General features: G+C 42.7%; 1 protein-coding gene across 1 annotated transcript in view; it reads right to left on the bottom strand.

The window, feature by feature from the left end:
- The window catches only part of LOC140428408 (phosphatidylinositol 3,4,5-trisphosphate-dependent Rac exchanger 1 protein-like), a 303,808-nt gene that overhangs the window by 70,405 nt on the left and 218,910 nt on the right, over positions 1-14,493 (bottom strand). Inside the window, exons 20-22 of the mRNA XM_072514826.1 lie at positions 6,556-6,692; positions 3,471-3,654; positions 199-365 (exon numbers count right to left, since the gene is read on the bottom strand). Coding sequence (XP_072370927.1) covers positions 199-365; positions 3,471-3,654; positions 6,556-6,692 — 488 coding nt within the window. The remainder of the gene's footprint in view (positions 1-198; positions 366-3,470; positions 3,655-6,555; positions 6,693-14,493) is intronic.

The following is a 14,493-nucleotide window of genomic DNA, read 5'->3' on the forward strand; positions in this document are numbered from 1 at the left end:
CTTTTGGACCCATTAGGATTTAGTAGAATGCATTCAAAAGTCTGAAATAGAGGCTTTGAGGTTCAAAATATTCCAGCTCCATTATATAAGCCAATGATATGATTTATAGGTGGCCTTGTCCAATAATGTAAGATATATCAGTACTCCATTATCTAGCACAGCAAATCAGACCTTGAAGTATAACTGAATAATTCACACCTTTGCAGTTAAATTGAAACATCCTTTAGGCTCCACCATTTTTTCCTTGACGTGACATTTTATTCCTGCTGTACTGACGTACTCATAGACAACACCATGCTCCAAATGTACATTATCCACAGTCATGTTGATATGAGAGGTCACACCATCAGTGTTCGACTGCAGATCTGCAATGGTGGACAAGTGATTACCTTTCATGGGTTAAAAGACTGACTACTTGAAAACAAACTCAATTATTCACGTGTTCCATTCAAGTTCAGTTATAAAAAGATATCAGACTTTTAAATTTTTGAAGTAGGCCTCTTTGCCTCACTGGAAGTTTGTTTAAGCCTAAATTTAAATTAACACAATTGGTCAAACCAACGATATTCTGCATTCAGTTTGCGAGTTATCTATAACTGTGTTGTTATACAAATCAGAAGAACGTCATACTATTAGTGAGTTGAAGGAATTTGAGAATCAAGAAGACCGATCAGAACCAATCCATGAATTTATCTGCATAATTATCTTTCAGGCATTTCCCTAAACCAGAAGTGACCGCATTTGAAAAGTAATTTATTGATCCTCATTCTCTAAACCAAAGTTCCCTCCAAGATGTGCGAAAGGACATGGAATGTAACACATTAAAAAATCACAATTTTGGCAGGTTGTCAAGAGAAATTTTACGTGATGACTTGTAAACCGCCCATTGACAAAAAAGCAGCGTCCAGAGGAATTTGTAGCCCACTTGGTAGAAAAAAAAATTAAAGAAAGCATCTCTTGGAACATCCTTAAATGTTATAAGTCATGAGATTGATGTCATAAAATCCAGTCATTTGCTTCCGAACACCTTGGGCGGGATTCTCCGGTATCCGGCAGGAGGGCCGTACCAGCGCCAGAGTGGCGTGAACCACTCCGGCGTCAGGCCGCCTTGAAGGTGCGGAATCCTCCGCACCTTCGGGGGCTAGGCCGGCGCTGGAATGATTGGCGCCGCGCCAACCGGCACCGAAGGGCCTCCGCCAGACGGCGCATGCGCAGGAGCGCCAGCGTGTTCCCAGAACCGCTGCCGTGATTCCTGCGAACGCGCAGGGTTTATTTTCTCCATGGCAGAGCTTAACAGCGGCCAGCGCGGAGGGAAAGAGTGCCCCCATGGCACAGGCCTGCCCGCAGATCGGTGGGTTCTGATCGCAGGCCAGGCCACCGTGGGGGCCCCTTCCGGGGCCAGATCCCGCCCCCCCCCCCAAATAAAAACCGGTGCTGGAGAATTCAGCAACCGGCGGCGGGGCAGGATTCACGGCGGGGGGTCGGAGAATCCTGCCCCTCGTCCTCACCAACAGGCTCTTTATATGGCAATTCCTCATGTCCATTACTAAAAAATCATTTGAGATGACAAAACCTTCACCATTTAAAATTGGGAAGTTAAAAAAAGTACTAAGTTTGAATTGCTTGACACAGTACCATAAGTTTTTGCAATTTACCTGGGAAACTCTCATCTTAGCTGGGCTGCCAGTTAAGAATAGAGCAGAGGCATGACTATTTTACAGGTCAAACAAAACCGATTTTATACATGAGCTAGAAACAAAGCATCGGAAGGCCTTCTTGCTTGCTTTGGCTATGGTACATGCCAAAACGGGTGAGTAGAGATGAACATGACCTTAAATTAAAGTGAACGAGATGAGTATTGACAGTCGGCACCAAGTTAATTGCCTGCTTCAATAGAGCCTCAAATCTATCAGTGAGTAACATGGAAATGGTGCTAAATGATAGACACAAAGTATCTCATCTGGTGGGGACATTCAGAACAGTGGGGCATGATCTTATTATATCCAAATTACTTTGAAGTGAAACAAGGAAACACTTTTTACACATAAAAGTGATGAAAATCTAGAACTCAATTCCTGAAAGGTTATGGATGATAAGCAAATCAGAATTTAACAAAAATGTTACTAAGGTTCTTGCTCGGCAAGGATAAAAGAGATTATGGAGCACAGTGACTGTGGCGTCTGGCCCCTTTTAAGGGGCAATTGGCTGATGGGGTCACATGACCCAGAATAAAACAATCAGGGAACCAGGGTGGGGGTTCACTCTAACAAGTGCGGGTTTTTGCCTTGGGTGGATTCCGGACTCTGACTGGCAGCCTCAAAGCTGCAAGACTCTGTCAGATAGTACGTTGTAAATAAACGTTTGTTGTTTCATACCTAGCTGGTGAGCCAAAGTTATTAGTGACATAAGAATATGGCGTACGGCAGCGCAAATGGAGTTCAAGTACTGATCAGCCTTTTTATAATTGAATGGTGCAACAGGTAGATGGTGATCTGCCTCCTAAGAGTCCCAATTCAAGGATTCCAATAGTTGGCCTCATACCAAATGGACAAATCTTATAAACATCTTTCACTTCAGATCAGGAGAGATCACCATTCTCTCTCCTCACCTCCTCAATTCTTTCTTGACAATTTTTTTTTCTTTTAAAAAGCTGCTCAGGGAGTGCAGTTCTACAACAGAAACAATATCACTTACTGAGCCAAGGCTTGTATTTGTAATCCAACAGCGATGTCAGCTGCTTTCATGAATCCACAGGACCTGGCTAACGCAACTGGTTTTCAAAGTGCAAGCCCCTCACAGCCGGCTGCAAGCTGAGAGTGAAACTACCTGAATTCTCAAGATTGGCAGCCAAGAAAGCCCACTGAAAACACGGTCAGTTTTACTGAGTTGCGGCCCCTTTTCAGCCAATTGCGAGAGATCCAAGTTGCATATAACCGCGGTATGACCACGATTCCCACACAAAACAAACAGCTTACAGTCGAAAACAGAAGTGGTTTACTATCTTTCTTTGCACAGCAGCTGTAAAGCCTGACTGAACGTCAAAGCCACTGCCAAGGTGCACGATCCATTCCCATTTCATGGATCAGTGCATGAAATGTTTCCTAGATATTGGTCAGAAAATATCAATACATTGCAGCTGAACTTCTGTCAGACAAAAATCCACGTGGTTGATGCACAGGCCTCTATATGGCATGGCGAACAAATATGAAGCCAATTGTGTAAACAGAACTGAAAAAATAACTTTACCTTGACCAGTTTCATTCCTCACATTCAACTTTGTGGTTCTCCACATGGATTAAAGCAATTTAAACAGAAATTATTTGGCTCATGTTAGCATTGCCCAACCAAATTTTAAACTCTGTGGACGGGATATCTTAAAATACAAATGAACAGAAAAACACAACAAACAGCTTCTTGGAAAAAAAATGGTTTAGACAGACAGGTTCCATTTGCAATTAACCACAACATACCTGCCTCCTGTTTGCTCTCATTGATATGATCAAATGCTTTTGTTCGGCTGGCTGATCCATCTAACAGCTTATCATGCAATGATAGATCAGAAATACTGCAAAGACAATCAGAGCTGAGCTTTCTTTGTGTTCTCTCATCCACATCTTCAACAGTCCTGTATATCCACTGACTGGAGTTTGTTCTCTTTGAGAAATGAAGAGTGAGTAACAATGTATTAGGACTGTTCACGTATTTCTTTAGACTCAGACATGGCAAATTTGTTCAAGAAAACGGAGTTTTTAAAATAATTAACAAAACATTGTTTCTCTTGGTTAACACTGCTGGCATTTACTAGAATCGAGCCTTGACACAGGGCTGAATAAGAAATCAAAGTTTAGAAACCTTTAATAGTTTTTTGCCAAACCAGAGCCACCAATAGGAGAATGAAGAGTAAACTAGAAAAGCAAATTTACAAGAAATCTAAAATACAACTGACAGGATTTAAAACATGAGACTTTGTTTTTTTCCCAATGGCAGAGGTGGATAGGAAGGGGAAATAGATAAATATTTCAGATTTATTGGTCCAACGGGTCTTGTTCTAGTACCATAAATAAATATTAGGAAAATAAGATTTATGGGCAGCAAGGTAGCACAGTGGTTAGCACAGTTGCTCCACAGTTCCAGGGTCCCAGGTTCGATTCCTGGCTAGGGTCACTATCTGTGCAGAGTCTACACATTCTCCCCATTGTCTGCGTGGGTTTCCTCCAGGTGCTCCGGTTTCCTCCCCCAGTCCAAAGATATGCCGGTTAGGTGGATTGGCCATGCTAAATGGCCCTTAGTGTCCTAAAAAGGTTAGGTGTGGTTACGGGGATAAGGCGGAAGTGTGGGTATAGGGTGGACGTATGGGCTTAGGTAAGGTGCTATTTCCAAGGGCCGATGCAGACTCGATGGGCCGAATGGCCTCCTTCTGCACTATAAATTCCATGATTCTATGATATCATCAAAAACATGAATTATATCATGTGCAATACCAGCAAATACATCCGAAAGCAAATAGCGGTGACAACATTTGTGAGCTGAACAGTGTGATGGGTTAACATTAACGTTTCATAAAACACAATACATGGCCTTTCAAGTCTCATTCTAGGACTTGGGTTAAAAGTCAAGGCTGACATTCCAATGCAGCACTGAGGGAGCATGCACTGCCAGACGTGCTATCTTTCAGATGAAACATTAAACGGAGGTTCCACCTGCCTGCTCAAATAGGCGCATAAGATCCCATGGCACTATTTTGGAGAAGAGCAGGCGAGTTATCCCTAGTGCTCTGGCCAATATTTATCCCTCAATCTCACACAACGGATGATCTGGTCATTATCACATTGCTGTTTGTGGGAGTTTGTGGAGGACAAATTAGTTACTGTGTTTCCTACTCTATAATAGTGACTACGCTTTAAAATACTTCATTGGCTTTGAGATGTCCTGTGGTTGAAAACATTGAATAAATGCTTATTTGTCCCCGTTTATTAGGCTAGACTTCCGCAGAGGGTGCTTTGCAGCATCTTTGAGCTTTGCTGGTTGAAAATAATACTTATTGCTTCGGGCAGACTGACAGGTGCCCATCCATATCGTTCGCACTTTTAAGCATATGCTTTTACAAACTAAATGAATGAATATGAAAAGGAACTTCATTGCTGAATAAAATGTACAGAAAGAGACGGCAACAGTATACAAAGACAAGTTATTTCTCATGGGCTTTTGCTCCACGGCCAAAACATTGTGTATTTCAAGAAAGAATTAGATATAGCTCTTGGGGCTAAAGGGATCAAGGGGTATGGTGGGAAGGCAGGATCAGGGTATTGAACTTGGTGATCAACCATGATCATAATGAATGGCAAGCAGGCTCGAAGGGCCAAATGGCCTCCTCCTGCTTCCATTTTCTATATTTCTGTGTTTCCACCTAGGTGCTAATCATTTTTTTTTTTTTTTTAATTAATAATTTGTTTACAATTCCTCTAAACACAGCTAATTAGAGCAACTTGTCCTCTTTCCCCACTTTCCGCAGGTGCAAGTGAATTGAGTTTTGAACTGTTTTTAATGTTCCGGAAGAATGTAATGAACAAGCTAAACAGGTATTAATTGCATTAATACACAAATGTGCATAAATAACAATATGATGTTCTTTGTAATTCATTTACAGTTTCACATTTATCTAATCACAAACTGAAAATGGTAGTGATATAAAATGCAAATATCTAAATGCAGAGTTAACTGAGACACATGACATCAGTACAATTTTATTTGGTCAAATGCAATCCATCCCCTCCCACAACCCCTTAGCTATTGCAGAGCCCAAATGGTTGTCTGCCTGACAAGACAAACCAATGAACACCTCTCAATCCTTAGCCAACAACTGCTGTTCAGTCACTCGAGGGCTTTGGAAATACTGAAGAACAATTTAGGTGGTTGCTTGGTAATGCCCCACTTCTGATCTTTGCAACATCAACTAGCTCCAGGTAATTACCAGAACCCCTGTAACCACATTGGACTGCTCAGTAATTTCATTTTCTTGCTATAAAGCAGCACAATTCCAATTCATTTACAACCCTGATTGGCGATGCAGTGCCAACTAATTTATCGTTATTGGAGCAAATTCCACGTCAAATAGCATTGTGAGGACCAACATCAGCAGAAGAACTGCTGAGATTCAAGCAGGTCCTCCACCACCTTCTCCGCTAGGAATGGGCAGTAAATGGAGCATTGCCCACATCCCCTTAATAAATTGAAAATGTAGAGCCAAACATATACATTTGTTATGGCATACTTGGAAAACAAACCCTGGTTCCAGCATTACATAGAACACTGCTTTAGAATCTCAACACAAGACAACCTTTAGTTTCACTGTTCATTACATTCTTCTGACACAACTGAACTCATTTGCACCTGCGGAAAATGGAGGAAGAGGACAAGTTACTCTGATTAGTTGTGTTTAGAGGAACTGTAAACACATTATTTAATATATTTACAATGATACAGTGATTAGACCAATTCATCGGCATCCAGGTGGAGCAAAAGCCCATGATTGCATGCAATATTACTGCTACTTACCAGAAAGTGCTGTGGATTCTTTCTGTATGCACTGAAGTGGTCAAGTACATCAGTGTAGTTCTCTTTGCTGACATTATTCCCATTTACTTTCAGAATACACTGGCCAGGGAGAAGCCCAGCTGCTGCAGCCCCGGACCCTGCAAGATAATCAGTACGTTTTTGCAAACAACTTACAGTTCACAAACCTAAAGTTGCACAACCCTACAATAGGCATTGGAAAGCATTCTACAGACGGGATAATGTCAAATTCCCAGCTGGTAGCAATTGCCCAGGACGGTCAACCATCAAATTTGCATTGGATCCTGAGAATACTTGGAACATAAAATTTACTTTTCGATAAAATGTAACTAACCGAAAGTCCTCTGCCCTCAGATTTCCTCTCCAATAAACTATTTATTTAAATCTTCCCACAGTCAGTTACATCAAGTGTATTGTATATGTAAAAGTAAAATTTCCCCCCATTACCATCAGGAAACATTCTCCAGGACTGCATGCCATGCATTATTATTTCTCATTTATTGTTTAAAAGTACATGTTCCAAAATATATACACAGGGTACTAAGATTAATAAAAGCAGGCCTGGGCCTCAACTAAGTGATGTAATGGATCAAAAACTGATGAAAGGAAGACAGTAAACATTTTCTTCCTGCCACTGTGTATTGTGAAAAGTATTACATGCAGGTCAGGTAATTCCTCCCAATCTCTTTACCCACAGTTCGCATGCACACACTCACTCACACACTAGGTGGAGAAAGAGGATGAAGTCAAAACACACCCACATTGCAAGCATTAATAATGCATGATAATTCAACCCAGTTTACACTTTTCGCTTCCTCAATGTGCTTGGAGTACTTCACATTCATTCATAAAGATGGAATCTTTAAACCCATTAGTGTGCGAGGAGTGAGAAGAGAGAAAGGAAAGGGGAGGGGAAGGAATAAAATAGACTGGCAGCTGTTTAGTTTCCAGCAAGATGGCATGTCGTGACTGACCTCCTCCAGAGCGTGTGTGAAATCTTGATAATACGTAGATAATTGTCTACCCAGTAAGGCTGCCATATGTTTTATAATATTTCACAATAGGGTTGTTTTGCAGGGAGATGACATGCACTTTGAAAGTGCATGTTTCAGGTTTGAAGTGTGGTCTCAGTAAACGTTTCACTCAAAGATTTACACAATCTCCTCAAGGCAGTCACACCCATTGCTTTCCAGAAGTTTGGCATTTTTAGCAAAAGGAGCCTCGAGACATACTGTTTTCCGTCAATGGTTCTGGGAATCCTGGTGTTCATCATCCATCTCTACATAAATAGCTCTTACCATTACACAATGCTGTTTACTTGGCCTGTATTCTGCAATGTCCAGCTGTAATCCATTGCACAAGGATTTAGTCTTTACATGATTCATTTTGGTTAAATTTGTGGTTAGTTTTAACATTAGCTCCCAACATTTGTTACAAACAGGTTACAGCAAATAAGCAATAGAAAGGGTCAGTTTGGCAAACCATGCATTTGATTGCATAAAACAAAGTCATCGAGTATATAGAATTATAATAGAACAATCTGTTGCAATGTGCAAACCTCAACAGGTTGTGGTTTAGTCTCTAGTTTCCTTTCCCTGAATTAGTGACAAGCATAGCATCACCTATGACCAGCTTTCCTTCCCCAGCTTAAGTTGCTGATGGAAACTGAACATTCAAGGGCACCTCACATCTCAAAAGGATAGGGAGAAAGGAAATGGGGGTGAGGTAGCTCTGATAATGGTGGAAGAAATCGGCAGAGTAGTGAGAAATTATACTGGTTTGAAGACTAACATGCAAACTTAGACATTTAGAAAAGAGGCCGTTCAGCCCTTGAACCTGTTCTGCCATTCGTTACGATCATGGTGATCATCCAACTCAATAGCCTGATCCCAACTTCCCCCATATCCATTGATCACCTTCACCCCGAGTGCTACATCTAACTGTCTCTTGAAAACATACAATGTTTTGGCATCAACTACTTCCTGTAGCGACGGACTTTAAACGCCGACCACTCTCTGGGTGAAGGAATTTCTCCTCATCTCTGCCCTAAATGGTCTACCCCGTAATCCTTAGTCTGTGGCCGCTCATTCTGGACACTCCCACCATTCGGAACATCCTTATTGCATCTACTTTGTCTAGTCCTATTGGAATTTTATGGGTGCGATCTTCCCAAAAGGGAACAAAGTCCCTGAGTGAATGCATTTATCCGCATGTTTCCCAGCACTCGCAGTGCCAAGAAACACAAGACTATTCAATGCGACTCGCTTTGAATAAGGGACTAAACGGGGAATGCATGACTGAGGCCGCACAGAGCCCCGTTTTTTTACAATAGGGAGCTCCACTCGCCAGAAAACCCCGTTGTAGCGAGAGATCAGTGCATCATTTAATAATGGCATCCCGATCTCAGAGTCCCCCCCCCCAAAATCCCCGACCACCCCCCCCCCCCAGCCTGAATACAACACGGGAGGCATGCCCCCTCCCCCCACCCCCGACACCCACAGCGGGCAACCCCAGCCCGATTGCTCGTGTGCAAAAAATGCCAGCTTGGCACCTTCGCAACACCAATCTGATACCCTGGCAATGCCCCTGCCAGCTGGTAGTGCCAGGCTGGCACTCAGGTGGCACTGGCAGGGTGACAGGCTGGCAGTACTAGGCTGCTGCTGCCAGTGTATCCAGGTGGCAACAGCAGTGCCAGGCACCACCCTGCCCAAAGGACATGCAGTTGGGGATCCCCGATCCCCCACGAGCGCCGTTCCTTTGGTCCCCTTTTGTGGGGACCAGTGCCAAATGGCGCTCATCCAAGGTCTCCTAGGAAAAGCAATTGAATGCCAAAGCCACAGATACCTTGGGAATCTGCACAGGAGAGTAAGGCTTACTGCCTTGCTTTCATATGCAGATTTGCTTAAAAAAAAGTGACGCCGCCCACTGTGGGCGGGATTTCCCTCGCAACGTCTTGCGAGATTGTGTTGAAACCCGCGAGGTGTTGTGAGCCCAGTAGATCCCGGGAGCGGAGTCTCCTGGCTTTCACCGGCCACGCTGCGCCGTGACGAGATGTTTTTCCGGAGCAGCGTGGCCGGAGGATCGCGCCCTATAGGTTTCTTCTTTTTTAAATCTTTTTATTCTCATTTGCATCAAATAAAAAGAAAACAAATACAGTAGCAATCCCCCAAACAACATTCTAAATAAAAAAGAAAATTAACAATCAATCAGTAAACAGTGTACTCAAGAACAATAACCCCAAACCCCCTGCCCCGAATGTTCGATGGCAACCAATTCTCGAAAGTGTATAATAAACATTCCGCAGGAATTGTAGAACTCCTCCTTCATCCCTCTCAGCTCAAACTGCACCTTCGAGAGTCAGAAATTCCAGTAATAATAATAATATTTTATTGTCGCAAGTAGGCTTACATTAACACTGCAATGAAGTTACTGTGAAAAGCCCCTAGTCGCATGTCCCCAGCGCCTGTTTGGGTGCACAGAGGGAGAATTCAGAATGTCCAAATTACGTTGTCCAAAAGTCTTTCGGGACTTGTGGGAGGAATCTGGAGCACCCGGAGGAAACCCACGCAGACACGGGGAGAACGTGCAGACTTCCGCACAGACAGTGACCCAAGCCCGGAAGCAAATCTGGGACCCTGGTGTTGTGAAGCCATGGTGCTAACCACTATGCTACCGTGCTGTAGATCCACCTGCCAAGCCGAGGCACAGGGCGGAGAAGCTGACCTCCACTCCAACAGGACCCGCCTCCGGGCAATCAGCAAGGTGAAGGCGAAAACATCTGCTCCCGCACCCGCCTGCAGCGTGCAATAACCCGAGATGACACTGAAAACCTCCCTCCAATACTTCTTCAGCTTCAGACAGGACCAAAACATAGGTACGTATTTTGCAGAGCTCTTCCCACATTGCTCACATACATCTTCCACTTCCTCAAAGAGTCGACTCATCCTCACCTTCAGCTGTCTCTGCCCCAATTTCGCGCACAACGTTGAGGCATTCACCCTCCGGAGCACCTCACACCACAAACCGTTTTCCATAACCTCCCCCAACTCTTCCTCCCACTTGGCTTTGATTCCCTCCTTGGACTCCCGGTCCTCCCTAAAAATCCTCCCGTAGATCGTCAACACCACCCCCTTCCCAATTCCCCTTGCCGTCAATACCTCTTCCAACAGTGAGGGGACCAACGCTATCGGGAAGCTCTGAACCTCCTTCCGAGCAAAGTCCCGGAGCTGCAGGTACCTAAACCCTTCCCCATGCCACAGTCAATAATTCTCCCCCAAATCTTCCAACCTCGCAAAACATCCACCCAGGAACAGATCTTTTAATAACCTGCCCCCGCACCACCCTACCACCCCCCCCCCCCCCCCCCCCCCCAATGCAGTGCAGAAGGAAGCCAACCCGCAAAACATCCCCCCAGGAATTCGCCACCCAATAGTAATATAATAAATTTGGGAGGCCCAATGCCCCTGCCTGCCACCCTCTCTGCAGAATCACCTTCCTAAATCTTCCCCCCCCCAATAAATGAGGTGATCAGCTTATCCACTTCCTTAAAAAAAGCCTTCGGCAAAAAGACCAAAGCCTCAGGTGCCTCGGGAATCTGCACATTAGAGTGAGATTAGCTGTCTCTAAGAGTTGCCTAAAGGTTTGTGGGTGGGATTTACTTCATAAAATCTTGCGAGATCGCGTTGGATCTCACGAGGCGTTGCAAGTCGGATAGATCCTGCGAGGAGGTCTCCCGGCTTTTATCGGCCACACTGTGCCACGGTGAGCTGCTTTTCAGGCTCAGCATTGTCATTGGACCGCACCCTAAGTTTCACAAAACAACCAACAACTGCATTTAAATAGTGCCTTAAACAGAAAAATATTCTAAGGCACTAAACAGAGGCTCAATTAGAAGTAAATAGACACCAAGGCAAGGAAGACATTGGAGGCTAACGACCCCAAGCTACTCTCGAGTCCCTCGTAAAACTATCTGCGCCCTCACCTTTTATATTATATCCTTCCTTAGCTCAGCACATTATACCACAATGAAGCACCTTTGGATTGCTTTCTACGAAACCAAATAAAGTCAACAAATTTAAAGCAAGCAGAAATTGCAATCTTAAGATCTGTACACAGTGAAGTGAATGAATAATTTAAGCAGTTCTATGCCTACATCAAAATTGAGTCGACAAGTACTTTTACCAGATTAGGAAATCTAGATGCTGGTAAATATATGATTTGATACCTTACAATTTCATGCTTTAATCACAGTTTATGCTTGGATCAGATACATGTTTATCTGAACCAGACTGTACAAGTCAACTCAAAACCTTGCTGGAGATGTTAAACAAAAATTTAAGATCTTCAGTTGACACTAACTCAACAGCATCATCTATGTGGCCCTTTACAATTTATGCTTTGGCAAGCAGCACATATTTACCATAAAAATTAAAATGACACAAGTTAAAAACGGATAGTGACAAAAGTGAACATTAACTGTATATCCCATGATTCAATAAACTATGTGCACTGCACTTAATGTTGATTTGAATAATGAATATAATTTCCCTCCCAACCCAAGTCAGGAATACATCTGAAGAAAGCATCAAACTTTGGACTGTGCATTTGGTATAAATTTGAGATCCTAGCCAACATTAATCAAAAAGCACATGAAAAATGTATTCAAACATTTAAAAGCTTCTTCGCTTGCAACACCCACAATGTTTCTGCTACTTTTGAAACATCTTTCATTTTTTTCAACAATAAAATCCCAGTACCTCCTACTCACCTGCTTACAGTTATGCCATTTCTCTGCAAGTTCAAACTTCTTTTTATTGATCAAAGGAAATTAAATTGCAGGTCACCATCCAAGTATTTGAAAGTTAAGGTTAGTGTAATTGTAGAACTATAAAAGCTGCATGTTGAGCTTTTTATTGTATCCCCAAATGAACATTTATTTACTTAATCATAGAGAGTTGGTGTAAAAGATATTGTAAACCATGTTGAAACTTGCATTTCGTACAGATTGTGTGTATTGAATGGCACAAATGTGCCGGTATATCAAGATACTATGTTTTTATATATATATGATTTGCAACATAATTGAGCTCATAAAATTGTCAAATAGGTAAACCGACAATAACAGAAGAGGAAGGGTGGTGGGGTGGGGGGTTGAAGAGAGAAAGGAAATATACACAAGAGGCACAGTTAGAGAATAATCTCTTAGTTGTTGACTGAAGGCAATCAATGATGGAGCTTGTGAGGATTTGTTTCCATCCTCCAAGGTGAAAGTGATCCCATGATCTCACAAGGGGCAGAAACAAAGCAAACAAAAATGCTAAGCAAGAATTGTAACAGCAATTTAAATAGCGCAGTTCCAGATTTCCAGGATCCTGGTAGGAAAACAAAGAAACTCCCCATCCCAACTGGAAAGAAAGAGTGCTTCACTAAAGCAGTACATTGATTGAGACACTGTGATAGGGCTTGGGTTCTTCCGAAAAAGGACCCCACCATGCTATCCAAATGTACACACATAACCAGTGCAACTGGTGGCACGGTGGTACAGTGGTTAGTAATGATGCCTCACAGCTCCAGAGTCCCGGGTTCAATTTCCAGCCTCAGGTCTGCGTGGGTTTCTCCAGGTGCTCAAGATTCTTCCCACAGTCCAAAGATATGCAGGTTAGGTAGATTGGCCATGTTAAAGTGCACCTCAGTGTTCAAAGGGTTAGGTGGGTTACTGGGTTACAGGGATAGGGTGGAGACATGGGCATGTAGGGTGCTCTTTCCAAGGGCCAGTGCAGACTGGCAGGCAGTGCAAGTAGCAGAATAACCTCCTTCTGCACAGTAAATTCTATGATTCTATGAACTGCTACTTAATGCCTGTTCAGAATTGCTTCTGTTTGGTGAGAGGATAGCACATTACAGTGGGGCTCAGAAAAAGGACATAATTTTGAAGTGTTGTTGTCAAGAGGAGTGTGAAACAAGTACCTCTCTCATAAAAAAAGAAATGAACAAAGCACTTGATAAATTTTCTCCATTTGTCAGTCAATGATTTAAGATGCATCTGGCATTGCTCCAAGTGTGCATTCTGTAACTATCTTGGAGCGGATTTTAAAGTGCTAGTAGTGGCGATTTGTTCAGTATTCACAACTGGGTGTGGGAGAGGCCCTGCAAGTTTGACGTGTCCTACATGCGCACTACAGCGAGCTAAACCACAGTGCAGTAGGGTAACTAACGCTATTCCTGAGGGAGGGTTCATTGCTTCAAACACCAAGTAAGGAACCAGTGGGAATTTGGGCCAATTCCAAGATAATTACACTCTTAAATTTTACACCAGTGTTAGGTCTAAGGGACCTCTTCTCAATTCGCAAATACTTAATGAGAAGACGCACATCGTTTTGAAAGTTAAATTATGTTGATTTAACATTTGTAAATTTGTTAAGCGTTAATAATAAAACCTATGACTTTTGAGTACTATTTAATCAAAACAGATTTATTGTTTTGTTTTTTATAAAGTCGTGTTTACTGAAAATGATTTGTCAATCCCTTTAAAATACGATTTCCCGAGTCTTTTTAAAAGATGATTTGCCAAACCTTTCTTAAAATATGATTTTCTAATAATTTTTCTGAATAAGATTTTCCAATGGGTTTCTAATGCAACAGCCTTTTTTTTGGCCAGTTTTTGTAATGCCATGATTGTATGCTGTGTCTACGCACTCTCATCCACAATAGCCTGCGCTGCTGGGTGTTGTAATATACACTGAAGGGAAATCAATGGAAGACAAGTGTGTCATATGATCCAGTCTTAGTTTCACTTTGGCCTGTGGATGGAACACAGCTACATACAGCTCTGATCCTGCTCTCTTTTATTCTTGTATACATGTTCCTGTGCACCCAGTTTAAATAAATGAGCCCAAAACAATTTTACACAATCCCTTTTGG

Source organism: Scyliorhinus torazame, chromosome 8 (assembly GCF_047496885.1).
Source record: "Scyliorhinus torazame isolate Kashiwa2021f chromosome 8, sScyTor2.1, whole genome shotgun sequence".
NCBI classification, from domain to species: Eukaryota; Metazoa; Chordata; class Chondrichthyes; order Carcharhiniformes; family Scyliorhinidae; genus Scyliorhinus; species Scyliorhinus torazame.